The 18,110-nt window shown below is 34.8% G+C and overlaps 1 protein-coding gene across 2 annotated transcripts; it reads right to left on the bottom strand.

Moving 5' to 3' along the window:
• Positions 1 to 300: 300 nt before the first annotated feature.
• Positions 301 to 11,600, bottom strand: tsku (tsukushi small leucine rich proteoglycan homolog (Xenopus laevis)). 2 transcript variants are annotated; one of them, XM_073817900.1, is made up of 2 exons: positions 11,392 to 11,600; positions 301 to 2,473 (listed from the first exon to the last, which is right to left on the bottom strand). In XM_073817900.1, the coding sequence occupies exons 1-2, from the start codon at positions 11,440 to 11,442 to the stop codon at positions 1,424 to 1,426; spliced, it is 1,101 nt and encodes a 366-aa protein (XP_073674001.1). In that variant the 5' UTR covers positions 11,443 to 11,600; the 3' UTR covers positions 301 to 1,423. The 2 variants fall into 2 exon arrangements, with proteins under 2 accessions (XP_073674001.1, XP_073674002.1); XM_073817901.1 differs by lacking the exon at positions 11,392 to 11,600 and adding an exon at positions 5,095 to 5,235.
• Positions 11,601 to 18,110: the final 6,510 nt, after the last annotated feature.

Below are 18,110 nucleotides of genomic sequence, written 5' to 3'. Positions count from 1 at the left end.
GTTCCAATTCAGCCACCCAGTCTTGTCCATGGTTAGTCTGAGTGGACGGATAATGCCTTATTCTTGTAAAATAAGTGTGGGATAAAACACTGGGTGTGTTTTTTATAAACAAATCATGGCTGTCTGATTGCGTTAGACTGAGGAGAACCACATTAGCTAGGTCTGTATTATGACTACATGCACTGCGTGACTCAGAAGGATGTGCCGAAAGGCATGTCAGCCCTGACTTAACTTTGGAAACTTTTTAATACAGTTTGGGGAAATGAGCATTAAATGACAAGATTGAACACACACACACAGTTGTATGTGTAAAGCTGATTATCTTTTATTAGGAGTATAATTTTGTACAAACATAAAACATACCTCGGCTCACATGATGAACAACCATCATGCATTTTTTCGAAATCCATACAAATCTCATGAGAACATCAAAAGTGCAAAATTTCAGAGCAACATCAAGTAATCATCTGTGAAATTATGATTTAGGAATTCTAAAGAGATGTGAACTTGTTACATTTCCCTCAAGTATCAGTCTGAGTGATGTGTAGAAAAAAAATGTAGTTTGTAAATCATATTTTAGGTTTCAGTTTTAGGAAAACATTTCACTGACAAACTAATAAATTACATTTAAATTCTTATATTCCACATATTATGTTATCCTTTGTTTTTCCGTCAAAAAATGCTCAATTTTAAACCAAGTAAAAACACCAAAATTAAATACACCAAATTGTATTGCCCTCAGTGTTTAAGGTCAAATCATTATAATAAAAAATTTACAATTTAATTATGCATTGGTGTAAACTAACGGTTTCAACTTAAAATTTTAAGGCAGCTGCTGAACTTAAGTTTTTAAGTTAAATCAACTTAATTTATTGTAGTGAGTTAAAATAATGTGTACTTTTAAGTTGATATAACTTCAATTTTAGGCAGCTGCTGAACTTAAGTTTTTTAAGTTGAAACTGGTGTAAATTTTGCTTTTATATTTATTTAAAGTTGATCATAAGAGGGTTCCAGAGGGGCATCCAAACATTAGAAATGTATAATTCAAAAATACTTACGATTTAAGGCACCATGACTTCTAAATTGACCTGCAACACTGGTGTGTTTGTACAAAGTGTACAATACATACCTTTAAGACTGTTAGTGTTTAAAAAAACACACACATCACATCAGAGCTGACAACACACCGCAAATATCAGGTTACATATTAAGTAGAAGAACAGAAATGTGGTAACTAAAGTGCATGAGTCATTGCGATGTACTGTGCGTGCTTAAATGTGACGAACACATGTAAAATGTTGGACCTTAGTTGGCATAGTATGTGCAAATATGATGCAATCTTGAATTACAAAAAATAAAAGATCTTATGAGATACTAATAAGGCACAGAGATGAGAAAAAGAGTCTTTTCTGGCACTTCAGGCTCATAAAATCATTCCTGCATTGTCACAAGTTAGTATATCATTGGGTTTGGCTTGTCCAATCTGTCTGTGAAACTGTCCTTGCTTGTGTGTCTTCCAGCAATGCACGTTTGAACCTAAAGTTATGCTCTTTATGCTTGGCATCTGGGTGAAGACAGTCTTTGATAATGGTGTGACGGCAGTGTTTGACAAATTGAGCTCTTGTAAAGAGACAAGTCCACTAAAAACATCTGGGCTCAATGTCTTGAGCCAGTTGTTGTTTGACAAGTCTAAGACTTGTAGGTTCTTCAAACTCCTAAAAGCACCTGGTTGAATGAGGGTTAGCTCAGACAGGCCACTAAGAGACAGGTGAACCAGTTCCGTCATCGAATCAAAGGCTCCTTCTTCAATGCTGGAGATGAGATTCCCGTCCAGGTTCAGATACTGAAGTGGGATCCCGTTAAGCATCGGCACCGTCTTCAATTGGTTCCCTGCCAGCATAAGACTCTTGATGTTCAACGGATGTCCAGGCGTCTTCCTTGAAACCGAGGTAAGAAGGTTTCGCGACAAGTCAACCATGATTGGTACATCCTGTGGTCTGGTGGTGAACAGATCAAGGCTAAACACTTTAAATCGGTTTTCACTCAGGTCCAGCTCAACCAGAGGGAGTCCAGTAAAGCAGCCATCGCCGAGATCCTCAAGAGCGTTGTTGCTCAGGTCCAACGTCTCAAGATAGCGAAGTTTGGAGAATGCTTTGGGACTGACGTGTGCTATGAGATTGCTGCTCAGGTCCAGACTGACCAAGGTTGTGTAACCCGGTCCGGAGAGCATCGAGTCGCTGATGGAGGTAATGGAGTTTAAGGAGAGGTCGAGATGGGACGTGTCTAGAGGGATGGGGACTGGAGCATTCCCAGGGCCGATTCCACTGCAGTCCACTTTGGTAAGGCTGAAACTGTCGAAGAGGCCGAAACTCTCCACTTCACAACGACACTGCGGATGGCAGTTCTTCACCGCTCCCATGACAGCCAGGCCAAGGAAAGAGAAGAAGAGACACAGCAATGTGGCCATGGTGAGCTATAAACAAAAAAACACACAGTACAGGCTTTAATTTTACAGTTGTAAAAAGTCCCAAAACAGAATGAATCAATCAAAATCAAGTGAACTTTAAAATTTAGTTCTCAGGGGAAGTTTTTATAACGGAGTTCCTATAACTACTTGCTGCGAAAGCTCCAAGTATTGTGCATTAAACTTGAAACTGAACTGAAATATATAGTAGAAAACCCATGAAAGATTTTCTTTATTTAAAAAATCCACATAATTTTATACTTATTTTGGACTATGGGGGGCACCTTTATTTCGATGATGTAAAAAGGTTGCACTCAGTGAGCTATTTTTATCACAACACGGAAAATAAAATAATGATATACTGCCACATTGTGTGGCTAATTTTCAGTCAAAGGGCAACAAAAGAAGCAATGTAAGTGTCTTGTCTGCTTTCCTAGCGATAAGATGAGGGGAAAAGAATGGGTAGATGCCTGTGGACGAATAAAACTTCCTAAAGACCTGCGTCTTTGTTCTCTCCACTTCAGCCGTGATGCCTTAGAGGCTTTTAGTAGACCACAGCCACTGAAAGAGCTTAAAAATGGCAGAGACAAGAAACGCTAGATGCCATTCTGGCAGGATGTAAACATGTCGATGCTTGTCATTTTGTCCAGCGCCATTTCTCAGTGTGGATTTTACTCTATATCTGTGGGCATTTAGACATTTAGACAAAAAATGGATAGTTCGGCATTTTGTTTAAGCCTACGCTTATATCCATCGCCACATTTTAGCTCTTTCAGTAGCTGTGGTCATTGTATCAATATTTTATTAATGCATTTCGAGTTTTGTTGCAGTAAAAATAGCAACAGGTAGTGGCAGTAGCCCAAAATATGTATAAAACAATGTGGATATTTAAAATAACATAAAGCTTTCATTGGTTTTCCGCTACATATTTCAATAAGATACACAATTTACTATACAACTCTTAATACCCGAGGACCATTATAATTACTGGCCTTAAAGGGTTCACCCAAAAATGAAATATAACCCTCCAGGCATCATAGGTGTATATGACTTCCTTCTTTCAGACGAATACAATCAGAGTTATATCAAAAATTATCCCGCCATTTCCAAGTTTTAGAATGGAATAAGCGGGTGTTTTGAACTTCTAATTCATGACTAATTAGAAATTCGAATTCATTGTTTTGTTTTGATCCTTCCACAGTGCGTTCACATTCACTTCTGCACGGCGCATGTGCAAAACCAATGTATAACGCCATCCGCCTAGAGCTGCTTCCTGGTACGACCAGTTGGAGCAAGCTAGATTAAAATGACTCTTGCATTTTAAATATGGATATTTTTCTTACAAAATCGATTTGCAACAGGAGGCTTTTATTCACCCCCATGCCGTGTGAGGCACTTTTTATTTATTAATGGATAGATGCACTTTATTGGACTTATTTTGAACTGATGAAGCGAACACCTGCCTATGCCATTATAAAGCTTGATAGTTTTTAATATAACTCCAATTGGATTCATCAGAAAGATGGAAGTCATATACACCTAGGATGCCTGGAGGGTGAGTAAATCATGGGCTAATTTTCATTTTTGCCTCAAATAACCCTTTAAGGATCTGGCATTCCATGTTAACCATCAAAACTGAACCATAGCCCACTTCAGGGTTATTTAAGAGGTTTAAAGAGATTAGTAGTTGCTCATTACATATTGTAATTTTGTAAACCTATGTAGCCAATCATTTACAGCAGCACATACATTGCTTGTCACTCTGGCTTTGCGTTTATTCATCCGTTACGCTAAAAGTATAAAGACTTTTCCCTTCTAGAGTAACTTGATGAATCCTAATTTTCACGCAACTCCTCAAAGGATTTGACCTAATTCTTATGATCAAAGAGCCTATTAAAATTTAATTTCTAAATTACAGCATCAACTTATCACGATTACAAGGGTGCAAGGCTGTTCTCATAGAGAATTTGAGAACAGTTAGCACTTTAGTTAGTCATTTAAAGAATATAAAGAAACTCAAACACTTCTAGTTTGTATATATATTAAAGCCTCATATTATCAATTAAATCCAAACAATTACATCTGTGGGCCAAAGACAAACAATAAGAGTAATACTGCTGTATATTGTAGTTGTTGTTGGGGTTTTTTTTCCCAGAAAAGTAGTAAATTAAATTTTTTACATAAATACACGATTTCAACCAAATTTTGACATTTTATTCTACAAAAACGTATTTGAAACCTCAAAAGTAGACAATATTCAATATAAATTAATGAGTAAAAAGCTATTGCTTCAGTCTTTAATGTCACAACATGCACCATTTCGCATTGTTATTAATGTTAAAAACAGTGATGTTTTTATAACTTTGCAGAAATTGTGATACATATTTTATGACTCTTGATAAACAGCATTTATTTAAAATACAAATCTTTTGTAACGTCATAGATGTTATACTGTATTGCACCCTTGCTGAATAAAATTCTTAAATGTTTTCCATAAAAATAAAATAACTAAATAATCAATCACAAACAAAACATAATCCATATCTTGAATTACACATGTGAATACCTTAAAAATGATTACTAATAAAATCACTGCAGCATCATTATATAAATAACTGAATCCTGCTTACGTGTCTTCATGAAGTATGCAGAAGACTTTAAAAGTAGGCAGAAGATCTATGTATCACGCAGGTGGAGATGTATTCTGTGACTCCAGCTGAACTCGTGAATGCTTTGCCACGCTCTACTGACGACTTTTATTATCGGACCGCCCTACCATGTGCTCTTTGTTTAACTAAATGAACTTAAACCTCTTTCAACACTTAGCTCCGGATCCAAATACAAACAATACTGCTGGATCTGGGCACAGGTTAACCTGATTACAAAATGGGTCAAAAGAAACTTGACAGGTTCGCACAAATCATCAGAATGAAGCGGCAAAAACTACTGTCAGATTGCATGTAGCGGTATGTATAATGATTAACAGAAACAACACGCTACACAATTACATCTTATGTAATTGATTGCATAATGGGTACCATGATAAGACTTAACATACAGCCTGTACACTGACAACAGTTTAGTGAGATATAACGGTTCATTTCTAATCTGTTACTAACACAATAGCAAACTATATGCTATAAGAAAGTAGTATCCACAATGTAAAAAACGTCTTTGTGACACCCTAAAATGCTCTTAAAGTTGACAAATCTGCTTAAATAGGAGTATTTTTTTTATTAATTTATTTAGTAATTTTCTCACCCTCCGTCCATCCAAGATGAAATTTTGTATGGCTTCACTTGCTCACCTATGGATCCTCTGTAGTGAATGGGTGCCATCAGAATGCACTGCAAAAATGCTTTTCTTAGATTTTTTGTCTTGTTTCCAGCCAAAATATCTAAAAATTCTTAAATCAAGGATTTTCTAGATGAGTGAAAATTATTTTCTTGTTTTCAGAAGTCAAAATTAAGTGAGTTTTTGCTTAGAACAAGCAAAATAATCTGCCAATAGAGTAAGCAAAAAAAAAAAATCTTATTTCAAACAGAAAACAAGATTATTTTTCTTAACTCATTGGCAGATTTTGCTTGTTTCAAGAAAAAACGCACTTAATTAGGGCCCGAGCACCGATGGTGTGAGGACCCTATTGGATCTGCTCCGTTTATTATTATTATTATTATTATTATTATTATTCTCCAAAATGAATCGCATTTTAGAGGACCTAAACATTCCCGAAAACTCACAAAACTTTGCACACACATCAAACCTGGCGAAAATTTACGTCTGATATGGGGTTCAGAAGTGGGTGTGGCAAAATGGCTCGACAGCGCCACCTTTAGACGTTCAGTGGTGTGCGCTTTCAGCTGTGATTCACGTACATGCACGGAAATCGGTACACACATGTAACACACCAATACCTACAAAAAAGCCTCTTGGAGCAAAATCCGGAACCCAACAGAAAGTCGGTTAATATTAATATTCTCAACAAAATTTGTGTCATTTTTGCCATTTTCAGGCGTCGTAATTGAACGAACTCCTCCTAGAGATTTATTCGGATCAAAGCCAAATTTGGTGAGTCTAATCTAAAGCCCTTTGTGACGTTAAATTGCGAAGATCTAGAGTTTTCATCAGAGGGCGTGTCCGTGGCGGCCTGGCAAATTTCGATGTTTCACCATAAAAAAGGAAGTTGCTATAACTCAGGCATGAAATGTCCGATCTGCCCCAAACTTCACATGTGTGATAACACTCCTGACCTGATGACATCTACATGTCCATATTCAGTTATACTCATAGCGCCACCTGCTGGCAACAGGTAGTGTCATGCTGTACTCTGCAACAAACTCCTCCTAGAAATTTATACAGATCAACACCAAAATCGGTCAGTCTAATATAAAGGCTTTAGTGATGTTAAATTGCGAAGATCTTGAGTTTTCGTTGAAGGGCGTGTCCGTGGCGGCCTGACAAATTTCGAGGTCTCGCCATGGATATAAAACTTGTTATAACTCAGCCATAAAATGTCCGATTTGCCTCAAACTTCACATGTTCGATTAACGTCCTGACCTGAACACATCTGAAAGCCAATATTCTGTTATAATCACAGCGCCACCTGTTGGTAACAGGAAATGACTTGTAGCAAACTCCTCCTACAGATTTAATGATATCAACATTAAATTTGCTCAGTCTGATCTAGAGGCCTTAGAGATGATAAATTGTGAAGATCTTGAGTTTTCGTTAAAGGGCGTGTCCGTGGCGGCGTCACAAAGTTTGATGTTTCGCCATGGACATAGAAGTTGTTATAACTCAGCCATAAAATGTCCGATCTGCCTCAAACTTCACAGGTTTGGTAAGAGTCCTGGCCTGAAGACACCTAAAGGCCAATATTCAGATATTATCATAGCGCCACCTGTTGGCAGCAATATATATAATATCTTCCACTAATTCAAATATACCAAGGTCAATCTGCACTAAACTTCATGTGTTTGATGAAAGTGCTGGCCTGAACACATCTACATGCCAATAATCAGTTATAGGCATAGCACCACCAGCTGGCAGCAGGAAATTTGGCACATTTAAGTGACTTTGAAATATTTCTCCTATTTTTACTGTATTAAAAGCATACTACCCACCATTTGCTGTGTTCCTAAAGCCACCGGTCGGCGGTGAGCCCGTGTGCGAGGGCCCGTTCATCGCTGCTTGCAGCTTTAATTTTGACTTGTTTTTTTCTGAAAACAAGACAGTCATTTTTACTCATCTAGAAAATCCTTCTTGATTTAAGAATTTTTAGATATTTTGGCTGGAAACAAGACAAAAAAACTAAGCTTTGTGGACCAAAATGCTGCACGTTTGTAAAAAACATATTTGCGATTAAGATTGAAGTTTTTTTTTAAACTTCTAACCGTTGATTTCTGCTCAAATATGAGTCCTTTATCCATAACAGTGCTTTCTCCTGTGAAAACGTCCTCTTATCTGAATCAGGAGAGAAATGCACACAGATAAAGCACCATTTACAAGCAAAACAAACATGTTGGTGGATTTTGATATGAGAGGACAACAGGAGGAAGCGATATTATGGTTTATGAACACATATTTTGGTCTGAAGTGATGGTTTAAAGTTAAAAAAACATCTTAATGATAGATTTGTTTCTTACAAACATGCAGCTTTTCACTTCACAGGATGTTAACTGAGTCATGTGGATTACTTGTGGATCATTGTAATGTTTTTATGCTGTTTGGAATCTCTTTCTAACGGCACCCATTCACTGCAGATGATCTATTGGTAAGCAAGTGATGCAATGACACTTTTCTCCAAATCTGTTCTGATGAAGAAACAAACTCATCCACATCCTGGATAGCCTGAGGGTGAGTAAATATGCAGCACATTTTCATTTCTGGGTGAGCTATTCCTTTAAGAAAACGTCTGTTTATGTGCTAACAGGGCCTTGCAAAAGCACTAAAAATGATTTTCCGCCACATTTCCCCTCCAATTAATTTAGTATTGTCAGATTGATTACTTGCATGTAGCAGTAATTTTAGAACACTCAAAACGAATGGAATTTGGAGGCATGGAATTTTCTGTCAAGCTTGTGGTTGCATGTTTCTAAGTAGCCATACATAGACATCAGCCCGTGTGACAGGGGTTATGAACTCTCCAGGTGTTGTGCACCTCCCACTGTAAAATCCCTACTCAAAAACTCTAAAGTCTAAGTGGAATGTATTTTAAGAGCAATCACTGTGGTTAACAGCTACATATTTAAACCATTTATCTTTCTCCTAAACGAGGGAAATTACTCTCACACCTTCCCTTTCAAGTGAGACCCATGAGTGTGCGTGAAAATGGCCTAGTTTTTAGAATGCATTTTTCAACTGCAGTTGATGTCAAAAGTTTACATACTCTGCAGAATCTGCAAAATGTAAAAAAAAATTTTACCAAAAAAAAAGGATCATACAAAATGCATGTTACTTTTTTATTTATTTAGTACTCACCTGAATAAGATATTTCACATAAAATATGTTTACATATAGTCCACAAGATAAAATAATAGTTTTATAGAGAAAAATGAGCCTGTTCAGAAGTTTATATACACTTGATTCTTAATACTGTGTTGTTACCTAAATGGTCCACAGCTGTTTATTTTTTTTGTTTAGTTTTTTTTTTTTTTTGTGATAGTAGATTTAGAGTCCCTTCTTTGTCCTGAACAGTTAAACTGCCTGCTGTTCTTCAGAAAAATCCTTCAGGTCTTACAAATTCTTTAGTTTGTCAGCATTTTTGTGTATGCCCTTTTCAACAATGACTTGTGTGTTTTTGAGATCCATCTTTTCACACTGAGGACAACTGAGAGACTCACATGCCACTATTACAAAAGGTTCAACCACTCACTGATGCTCCAGAAGGAAAAAAACAATGCATTAAGAGCCAGGGGTGAAAACTTTTGAACAAAATAAATATGAAATATAAGATTTCTTATTTTGCCTAAATATCTTTTTTTTCCCTTTAGTACTGCCCTTTAGAATGCATTCTTAATGCATCATGTTTCCTTCTGAGGCATCAGTGAGTGGTTGAACCTTCTGTAATAGTTGCATATGGGTCCCTCAGTTGTCCTCAGTGTGAAAAGATGGAACTCAAAATCATACAGTCATTGCTGGAAAGGGTTCAAATGCACAAAACTGCTTAAAAACCAAAGAATTTGTGGGACCTGAAGGAGTTTTCTGAAGAACAGCATGCGGTTAAACTGTTCAGGACAAACAACAGACTCATGAACAACTATCCACAAAAATAAAATAAAATAAAATAAAATAAAAACAGCTGTGGATCATTCAGGTAACAACACAGTATTAAGAATTAAGTGTATGTAAACTTTTGACAGGCTATTTTTATAAATGTAACTATTGTTTTCTCTTGTGGACTAAACATCTTTTTTGTAAATGATCTTATTCAGGTCAGTACTAAATAAACGACATGCATTTTGTATGATGCCTTTTAACTTTTGACTTCAACTGTATATCTTTCTGCAGTTAACTCAGCCAAAAGAGAACTACAGTACAAGGGAACTAAAGTCGGTTCCTAACCAATTTAATTAGCGGACAGCAGACATCCTAATCCAATAAAGCTGAAAGAATGTAGTACTCTAAGGGGGTTGGATTTAATGGGAGCTTAACGTCTCAAACAGCTCACTTTTGAATGCCAGGTACTTTTAGTGATGGCAATTTCACAGCAGCACGTAATTTTTGAATTACATGCTAAAGACATGCATCAAAGTGCTCAACATAATCTTTATGGGTGTTGACTACAGTACAGCTGACATAATACAGGTTGACACCCATATCCTAGAAAGCTCACGCACGGCTTTATCTCTTTCTTGCGCAGTAAAGCACTTGTGATTCTTAAACAAAAAGGAGTTTGAAACAATATCTTGACAGGGATAGATTGTGGGTCATATGATGTATGGTTTGTTGTGATGTGACAATAATTGTTCCAAATACAACTATTTGAAAATCTGAGGGTGTCCAAATGAAGTTTTTAGCAATGGATATTACTAATCAAAAATAAGGTTTTGATATGTTCATGATAGTAAATGTACAAAATATCTTTGTGGAACATGATCTTTACTTAATATCCTAATGATTTTTGGCATAAAAGAAAACTTATTTGTGGCTATTGCTACAAATATACCCGTGCTACTTAAGAGTCCCAAATGTAAACTTTCATGTACCATTATAGATGGGGTTGCAATACTACTCCATGACTACGTTTTACATTCAAGTCTATTGACAAATGGCACCATTTGGTAACTAAAGGAGATAAGTTAACAATGCTAATGCCTCAATTTCCGACAGGAAACAACATAATTACTCCATTGTGCCTTTCATTCAAGTGTGAAAACAGCTAATTTAAGCCTAATTGTCAAATAGAAACCAAAACAAAGATGAAAAAAATAATAAAAACATACATATTGCGCCATAGTTATGATATTCCTTTATATATTAATAAAAATGATTGTTATTCTTTAAAAATAAACGGATGTTTAAACGTTACTTATAATGTAAACTGTGCAAAACAATATTGGTTAATTTACAGTAAAATCCATTTACCATCATAGATGCTGTCTAGGTAGACAGCTGACTAGGTTTTGAAACACAGCCAAAATCTCTGCTCTGATGGTTTGATCCACATCTGTATTCAGATAAAAATACAATCGCGAAGAAACTTTGTAACTTCTTAGCAAACGTGTGCGTTTCACGGAAACAGACTGGAAAGTATACGTTACTTTTCCATTCTCTTTATTTTTCATTACGCGAACGTTACTGGAGATGAAGCAGTTAGTAGACATTTTGATTTGTCAAGTAAAACATACCAATATACAGAAACGCCAACAGTACGACACGTTTGTGACATACAGGAGAAAACTTTTTATCTTTTTCGTAAAACTTACCATGTGCCGCGACTCGTCTGTCGGAGAGCTTTTACTTTTCCAGGCCAGCATCGGAAAAGACTTCAGTTTTAGGGATTGTCATATCCTGCGTTTTTATGTCGTGGGGCGAATGAGCACGTCTGCGGTATTGTTTGGGTTGTGACTTTGTCGATCTATCGGTTACAGACTCGCCGCAGAAGATGAAGCGATAAAACGCCACCGCAAGCACGGTCTCGTCTAGAGTTTCACTCACTGGAGATAATCCGCGCCCACCAACGTCTAGACGCGGAGAGCGTCAACAGTGCCCTCTAGAGGCGAGCTATAACACTACAAACCGTTTAAACGTATACTAGGGGGTTGAATCTTTTCTGACATTTTCTTAAATGTGAGCCAGGAGCACAAAACCAGTCATAAGGGTCATTTTTTTTAAAAACTGAGATTTATACATCATCTGAACACTATTTGGGTGAGATATAACTATTTGAAAAACTGGAATCTCAGGGTGCAAAAAATAAAATAAAATAAATAAAAATATTGAGAAAATTGCCTTTAAAGCTGTCCAAATGAAGTCCTTAGAAATGCATATTACTAATAAAAATTATATTTACAGTAGGAAATTTACTAAATATTTTCGTGGAACATGATCTTTACTTAATAATAATTTTGACCCATTCAATGTATTGTTGGCTATTGCTACAAATATACCTGTGCAACTTATTACTGGTTTAATTAAAATTATTAATGTTTGTTTTTATTCTAAGTAAATACATAAATTAATAAATAATAGATTTAATATCCTACGTCGATATATTAAAACCAAAACAAATTATTATGTCAATGTTTATTAATGAATGTTTTCTTAGCACTATTGTACATAAATGCATGCCTAAGGATAAGTCTAAAGTGAGAAATAACTATGTGTGTAATCGTAACAAATATTCTTGTTTTGACTGTGTGAACAGACCTGTAGGGCCTTTGCAGATGCACATTCATAAAGAAGGTGGTCATTTTTTTTATGCACCATGTTCTTGTAGCATTTATGTCTTAATTTACAACCGTTTGAAACATCTGTAATAAAAACAGTAATAATAATAAAAAAAATTGACATGTGAGTGGGTTCTAACCTGAAAAGAATGATTTCAGTTAAAATCAAATGTATTTATTTATATACCGTTTTCCACATAAAATATTGTTCTGAATACAGTTTTTAGAACATTATTTAATGTGAAACAACAGAATAAAACTAATTATAATTAATCTTGTACTTTCCCATCAGTCTTTAGAAACTGAAATTATATGAAATTAAACAACGCCAAAAAAAAAAGTTCAGTTAACATATTAACTTTAAAAGCCTTCAAATCTTCTCATATTTTCTAAGAACTCCCTTTATGGGCTACTGCAATATTTCACTGAAATCATATTTTGTGTTTTCAAAATGTGAGATATTAAATGAGTCACAACTAATTCATTATTAATAGCTTCATGTTAACATATCCACCTTATTTTTCCTGTAAGAGTGGTCTTGCATTTAATGTCTGGCTTCCAGTCTCATCAACGTCCAACTATTTTTAGCTGTACAAAACAGCTTGCTGCTTGATATTGAAAACTGGTGTGTTTTACCATATTATCATCTTAATTATGAACGCAGTGGTTTGTAGTGCATAATGTTTTACAGTTTACTGAACTTTGTTCATCTTCTTGTCATTTTCCTATAGCGGTTTATGAACCAGAAGTCTCACACATTACCAGAAAACAGCAAATGCTGAAGTTACCATCATACAATTTAAGCTTAAATTACTGTAATGGTAAGTGTTTACAACAATTCAGAAACAAAGAAGCCCCAAAGATGGATGTAATAGAGGGTTTGCTCCCAGGTTCAGTTTGGCCAATCTCAAACGCTTTTTTTAATTTTTTTAAAAAAATTTTAATTTTTTATTTTTTTTTTTGCTGAATTTTTTGCACTCTCTCCTTGATTTGTTATAACTTTTGGCAGTCTATAGTACTCCAATGTTTTTCCCAGATTAGTACCAATTAGTACAACCCAAAACATGACAATAATTGACCATTTTCAGCAGCAATAATCAGCAGAATTTGCTAGTTTTGTTTGGCTCAGTGGCAGTGTTTACCTTAAAGGAGTAGTTCACTTTCAGAACAAAAATTTACAGATAATGTACTCACCCCCTTGTCATCCAAGATGTTCATGTCTTTCTTTCTTCAGTCGTAAAGAATTATGTTTTTTGAGGAAAACGTTTCAGGATTTCTCGCCATATAATGGACTTCTATGGTGTCGCCGACTTTGAATTTCCAAAATGCAGCTTCAAAGGGCTCTAAATGATCACAGCTGAGGAAAAAGGGTCTTATCTAGCAAAATGATGGATTATTAAAAAAAAAAAAATAATACAATTTATATACTTTTTAACCTCAAATGCTCGTCTTGTCTAGCTCGGCAAGACGAGCATTTAAGATGAAAAAGTATATAAGTTGTAAATGTTTTTTTTTTAAATAACTGATCATTTCACTAGATAAGACCCTTCTTCCTTGGCTGGGATCATTTAGAGCCCTTTGAAGCTGCATTTAAACTGCATTTTGGAAGTTCAAACTCGGGGGCACCATAGAAGTCCATTATATGGAGAGAAATCCTGAAATGTTTTCCTCAAAAAACACCCTTTCTTTACGACTGAAGAAAGAAAGACATGAACATCTTGAATGACAAGGGGGTGAGTACATTATCTGTAAATTCTTGTTCTGAAAGTGAACTACTCCTTTAAGTCCAGCCAATATGGCCATTTAATGAAGCGTTGTAAGAACACTCTATATTATTTATATAAATAGTATTACTATTATGATCCACTATTTTCAGGTGGATTTAGGTCACAAGGCGTTTTTCTGCTGAGATTTTCATTACTTGAAGAAGTGAAGCTAAAGAATAAAAAGAAGGAAAGTATCCACCTTATTTTTTGCCGTAAAAGTGTGCGCGGCTATTTGTACATTTTATGGGTGTGGCTTCAGGTCTCACCCGCGTCCAGCTATTATGTACAAAACTAGTTTTGCTGCTTGATATTGGAAATTGGTGTGGCCATATTATTTTAATGTAATATCTTAATTATGAACACACTGGTAATGCAAACAGTTTTACCTTTTACTGCACGTTGTTATTCTTCTCGTTATTTCCGCTAATGAACCAAAAATATATAAAACATCCTCAAATCGTTCATTATGAATGAGCCTGCGCGTTTTAAAGAGTGCAGTTTTTTTCATCCACTAGATGGCAGTACAATAAAACAAAAAGTAGCCCTCATTTCAATAAAGAGAAAGATTTTAGTTATATCCACAAATATTACTAACTGTAGGCTAACACAAATATGAGGAAATATAGGAAGTGCATCTTCAACAATACTAACCAATCCACCAAATATATACAGAGATGTCAGTTCTAGCCCTGTAAATGTTTCAAACTCTAAAACACTTTGGTTTTTTGTATTTATAGATGGTTATTGAGTGCTACAGATTGCTGTAATATTACGTGTAAGTGCTTTGGGTGCTGTTTGCTGAGTTTGCATCCTCTGTTTCTGGTTGTAGGGCAGAGGTGTCAAGGTGTAACATTTAAGAAGCTCAGAGGCTTATTGGATATGGGTCAGCACATCTCTCTCGCCCTCCTCCCTCTCTCTCACTCTCACTGCACATAACACCAGAAAATCTCTACAGTAACCTGAAGGCAAACATACACAGGTCTACACCCCATGTCCAGCTGCATTAAGCTCCTCAAGCACATCCCAAAAGTCATGTGACCCATCAGAAAGTCACGACTTTTGCAACTGTTTAATTTTTCATAGCCAGCGAATGAAAAACAGTGAAAATGATGGTTTTGTTTTGTAAATGTTTATAGCATTACCTGGGCTCGTGTGTCTCTGTAAAGCATAAACATTGTGCTAATAGTGCAAATGAGCTCAGAGAGAGCTCAGACGAGTTCTCAAAACACAAGGTTTAACTGACGCAGGCAAATGTAAGAGGACTCTAGGGATCGTCCAAGGGAGCGCCCTTCGTTAACTTTAATTATACCCAATACACCTTGTGCAAATTCAATTGAAGTGGGCCTATCACAGCTACGCCAAACAAATGCTTAATTACACTGCATAAACGCTCAGCATGGAAATGGTGCTGCTGAGACCTTGCTCGACCTTAAATAAGAAAAGCATAAAAAAGAAAACAAACAAAAAAGCATAAAAATAATAATAAAAGTAAGGTTTTTTTCTTTCATTTTTGAATTAAAGGTCATTTTGATATTTTTTGTGGAGCTGTAATTGACTTGTAATTTTTTTAAATAAACGAAATGTTGGCATAAATAGCTTGATTTGTGTATGTACGTATGTGCTGCATGTGTATATTGTGTATATTATATTTTATTATTTTTATACAAAAAAATAATTTAACTCCATTCAAATATGTTTATAATCATTTGTAAATAATATTACAAATATTATATATATATTATACAATTTATTTGAAAACGTATTTGACTTATGTAAAGTAATTAATTAATTAATTCATTACTTTAATTAACAAACAAACAATCAAGAGATCTCTCAACAACACTTGTTTGTGTGTGTGTGTGTGTGTGTGTGTGTGTGTGTGTGTGTGTGTGTGTGTGTGTGTGTTGTGTGTGTGTGTGTGTGTGTGTGTGTGTGTGTGTGTGTGTGTGTGTGTGTGTGTGTGTGTGTGTGTGTGTGTGTGTGTGTGTGTGTGTGTGTGTGTGTGTGTGTGTGTGTGTGTGTGTGTGTGTGTGTGTGTACCTGGTATTCATCACGTTGTGGGGACCAAATGTCCCCACAAGGATAGGAATACCAGTAAATTTTGACCTTGTGGGGACATTTCTCAGGTCCCCATGAGGAAACAGGTTTATAAATCATGCACAATGAGTTTTTTTGATGAAGTAAAAGTATGCACAATCTCCTGTGAGGGCTAGGTTTAGGTGTAGGGTAGGTGTAGGGCGATAGAAAATACGGTTTGTACAGTATAAAAACCATTACGCCTATGGAATGTCCCCATAAAACATGTAAACCCAACGTGTGTGTGTGTGTGTGTGTGTGTGTGTGTGTGTGTGTGTGTGTGTAAGTGTGTGTGTAAATAATAATAATAATAATATAAAACGTATTTTTTTCTTTCATTTTTATATTTTGATGTCATTTTGATATTTTTGTGGAGCTTTAATTGACTGGACATTTTAATTAAAATATACGATTGTAAATTATATATATTAACTAATTTGATAATTTAATTAATTAACTAAAAATGAAATTTAAATTAAAACTTTACAATTAACATATATATATATATATATATATATATATATATATATATATATATATATATATATATATATATATATATATATACATATATATATAGAGAGAGGAGAGAGTCATTTAATTTAATTATAGTCATTAAAATAATCTATTTAATAATTAATTTATATTTAATTAATTACATTTTATCATTTTAATTAAATAATGAAAAATTAACTAAAATAAAATTGTATATATTATACAATATGTAGGCTATATATTATATAATATATATATATATATACATATGTGTGTATATATATATATATATATATATATATATATATGTGTGTGTGTGTGTGTGTGTGTGTGTGTGTGTGTGTGTGTGTGTGTGTGTGTGTGTGTGTAAAAATATTAAAACATATTGTTCATTAATTAGCAGAAGTCAAATACGTTTTCAAATAAATTTTATATAAATTAATTAATTTAAATGTTTTGTTTTAATTTAATTGTTATTGTGTAATTTTAATTAATTAATTAACATAAACAAACAATCAAGAGATCTCTCAACATAACTCAAGTTTTGTGTGTGTGTGTGTGTGCGCATATAAATAATAAGGTTAGGTAGGTTTTTTCTTAATTTTCTTTTTATATTTTTGAGGAGCTTTAATTGTGTGGAGATTGTAGTCATTCGTAAATAATATTTAAAATATATAGATAGGCTATATTTTAAAAATCTATAAAAAGTTACAAATTTACAACAACACTGTACACAGTACCCATAAATAATATTTTACTTAAAAGAACTTGTTTAAAAAAACTTATTTTAATGAAAAACGTATTTTTTAATTTAATTTATTTATTTTAATTGACTAAGATTTGCGTTTAAGATTGCGTTTTTAGGGATGCACCGATACGATATGATTTCACCGATATGATTTCACGTTGAGCCGTGTATATACTACACACAGCCGTTGTTTACCGACTTTTACAGTGTGAAAGTGCGCAGCTCGTCGGTAAACAACGGCTGTGTGTAGTATATACGGCTCAACATGAAATCATGCACCTGATGGCATTTACCGCTGATTACAGAACCGGCTTTACTGACAAAACGCGCAAGTGATCGGCCGATACGGATCGGTGCATCTCCTCGAACATAAAATTAAATCAAATCTATCTAAATATAAATTAATAAACTAAAAATGATTCATTTAAAAGGTAATGATTAATAAATAGGACATTATGTGATTGGTTCATTGCATTTAATTCTTCTTCTTGGCCCATCAAGACGTCTACCTAATGTGCAATTTACGCTTGTAACGACTGTCCACCAAAATCCGAATTAACATTATTTTATATTTCATTCGTTCGTCTAAAAAGCAACTAGTTGCTTTCATGGCTATAGCTCAGTCAGTAAAGGTGGGTCTGAAGCGTTAACGTATGTCTGCAATCCTCTTA

Source organism: Garra rufa, chromosome 14, assembly GCF_049309525.1.
Source record: "Garra rufa chromosome 14, GarRuf1.0, whole genome shotgun sequence".
NCBI lineage: Eukaryota > Metazoa > Chordata > Actinopteri > Cypriniformes > Cyprinidae > Garra > Garra rufa.
The sequence above is the reverse complement of the archived record's forward strand: the minus strand, read 5'-3'. Positions and strand labels throughout refer to the sequence as shown.

Excerpts from the sequence above, each read along its gene's own strand:
- tsku (XM_073817900.1), bottom strand. The coding sequence starts at position 11,442 with ATGCTGGCCTGGAAAAGTAAAAGCTCTCCGACAGACGAGTCGCGGCAC. Across the intron at positions 2,474-11,391 it reads CAGACGAGTCGCGGCACATG|CTCACCATGGCCACATTGCT; the intron begins GTAAGTTTTACG and ends TTTTGTTTATAG.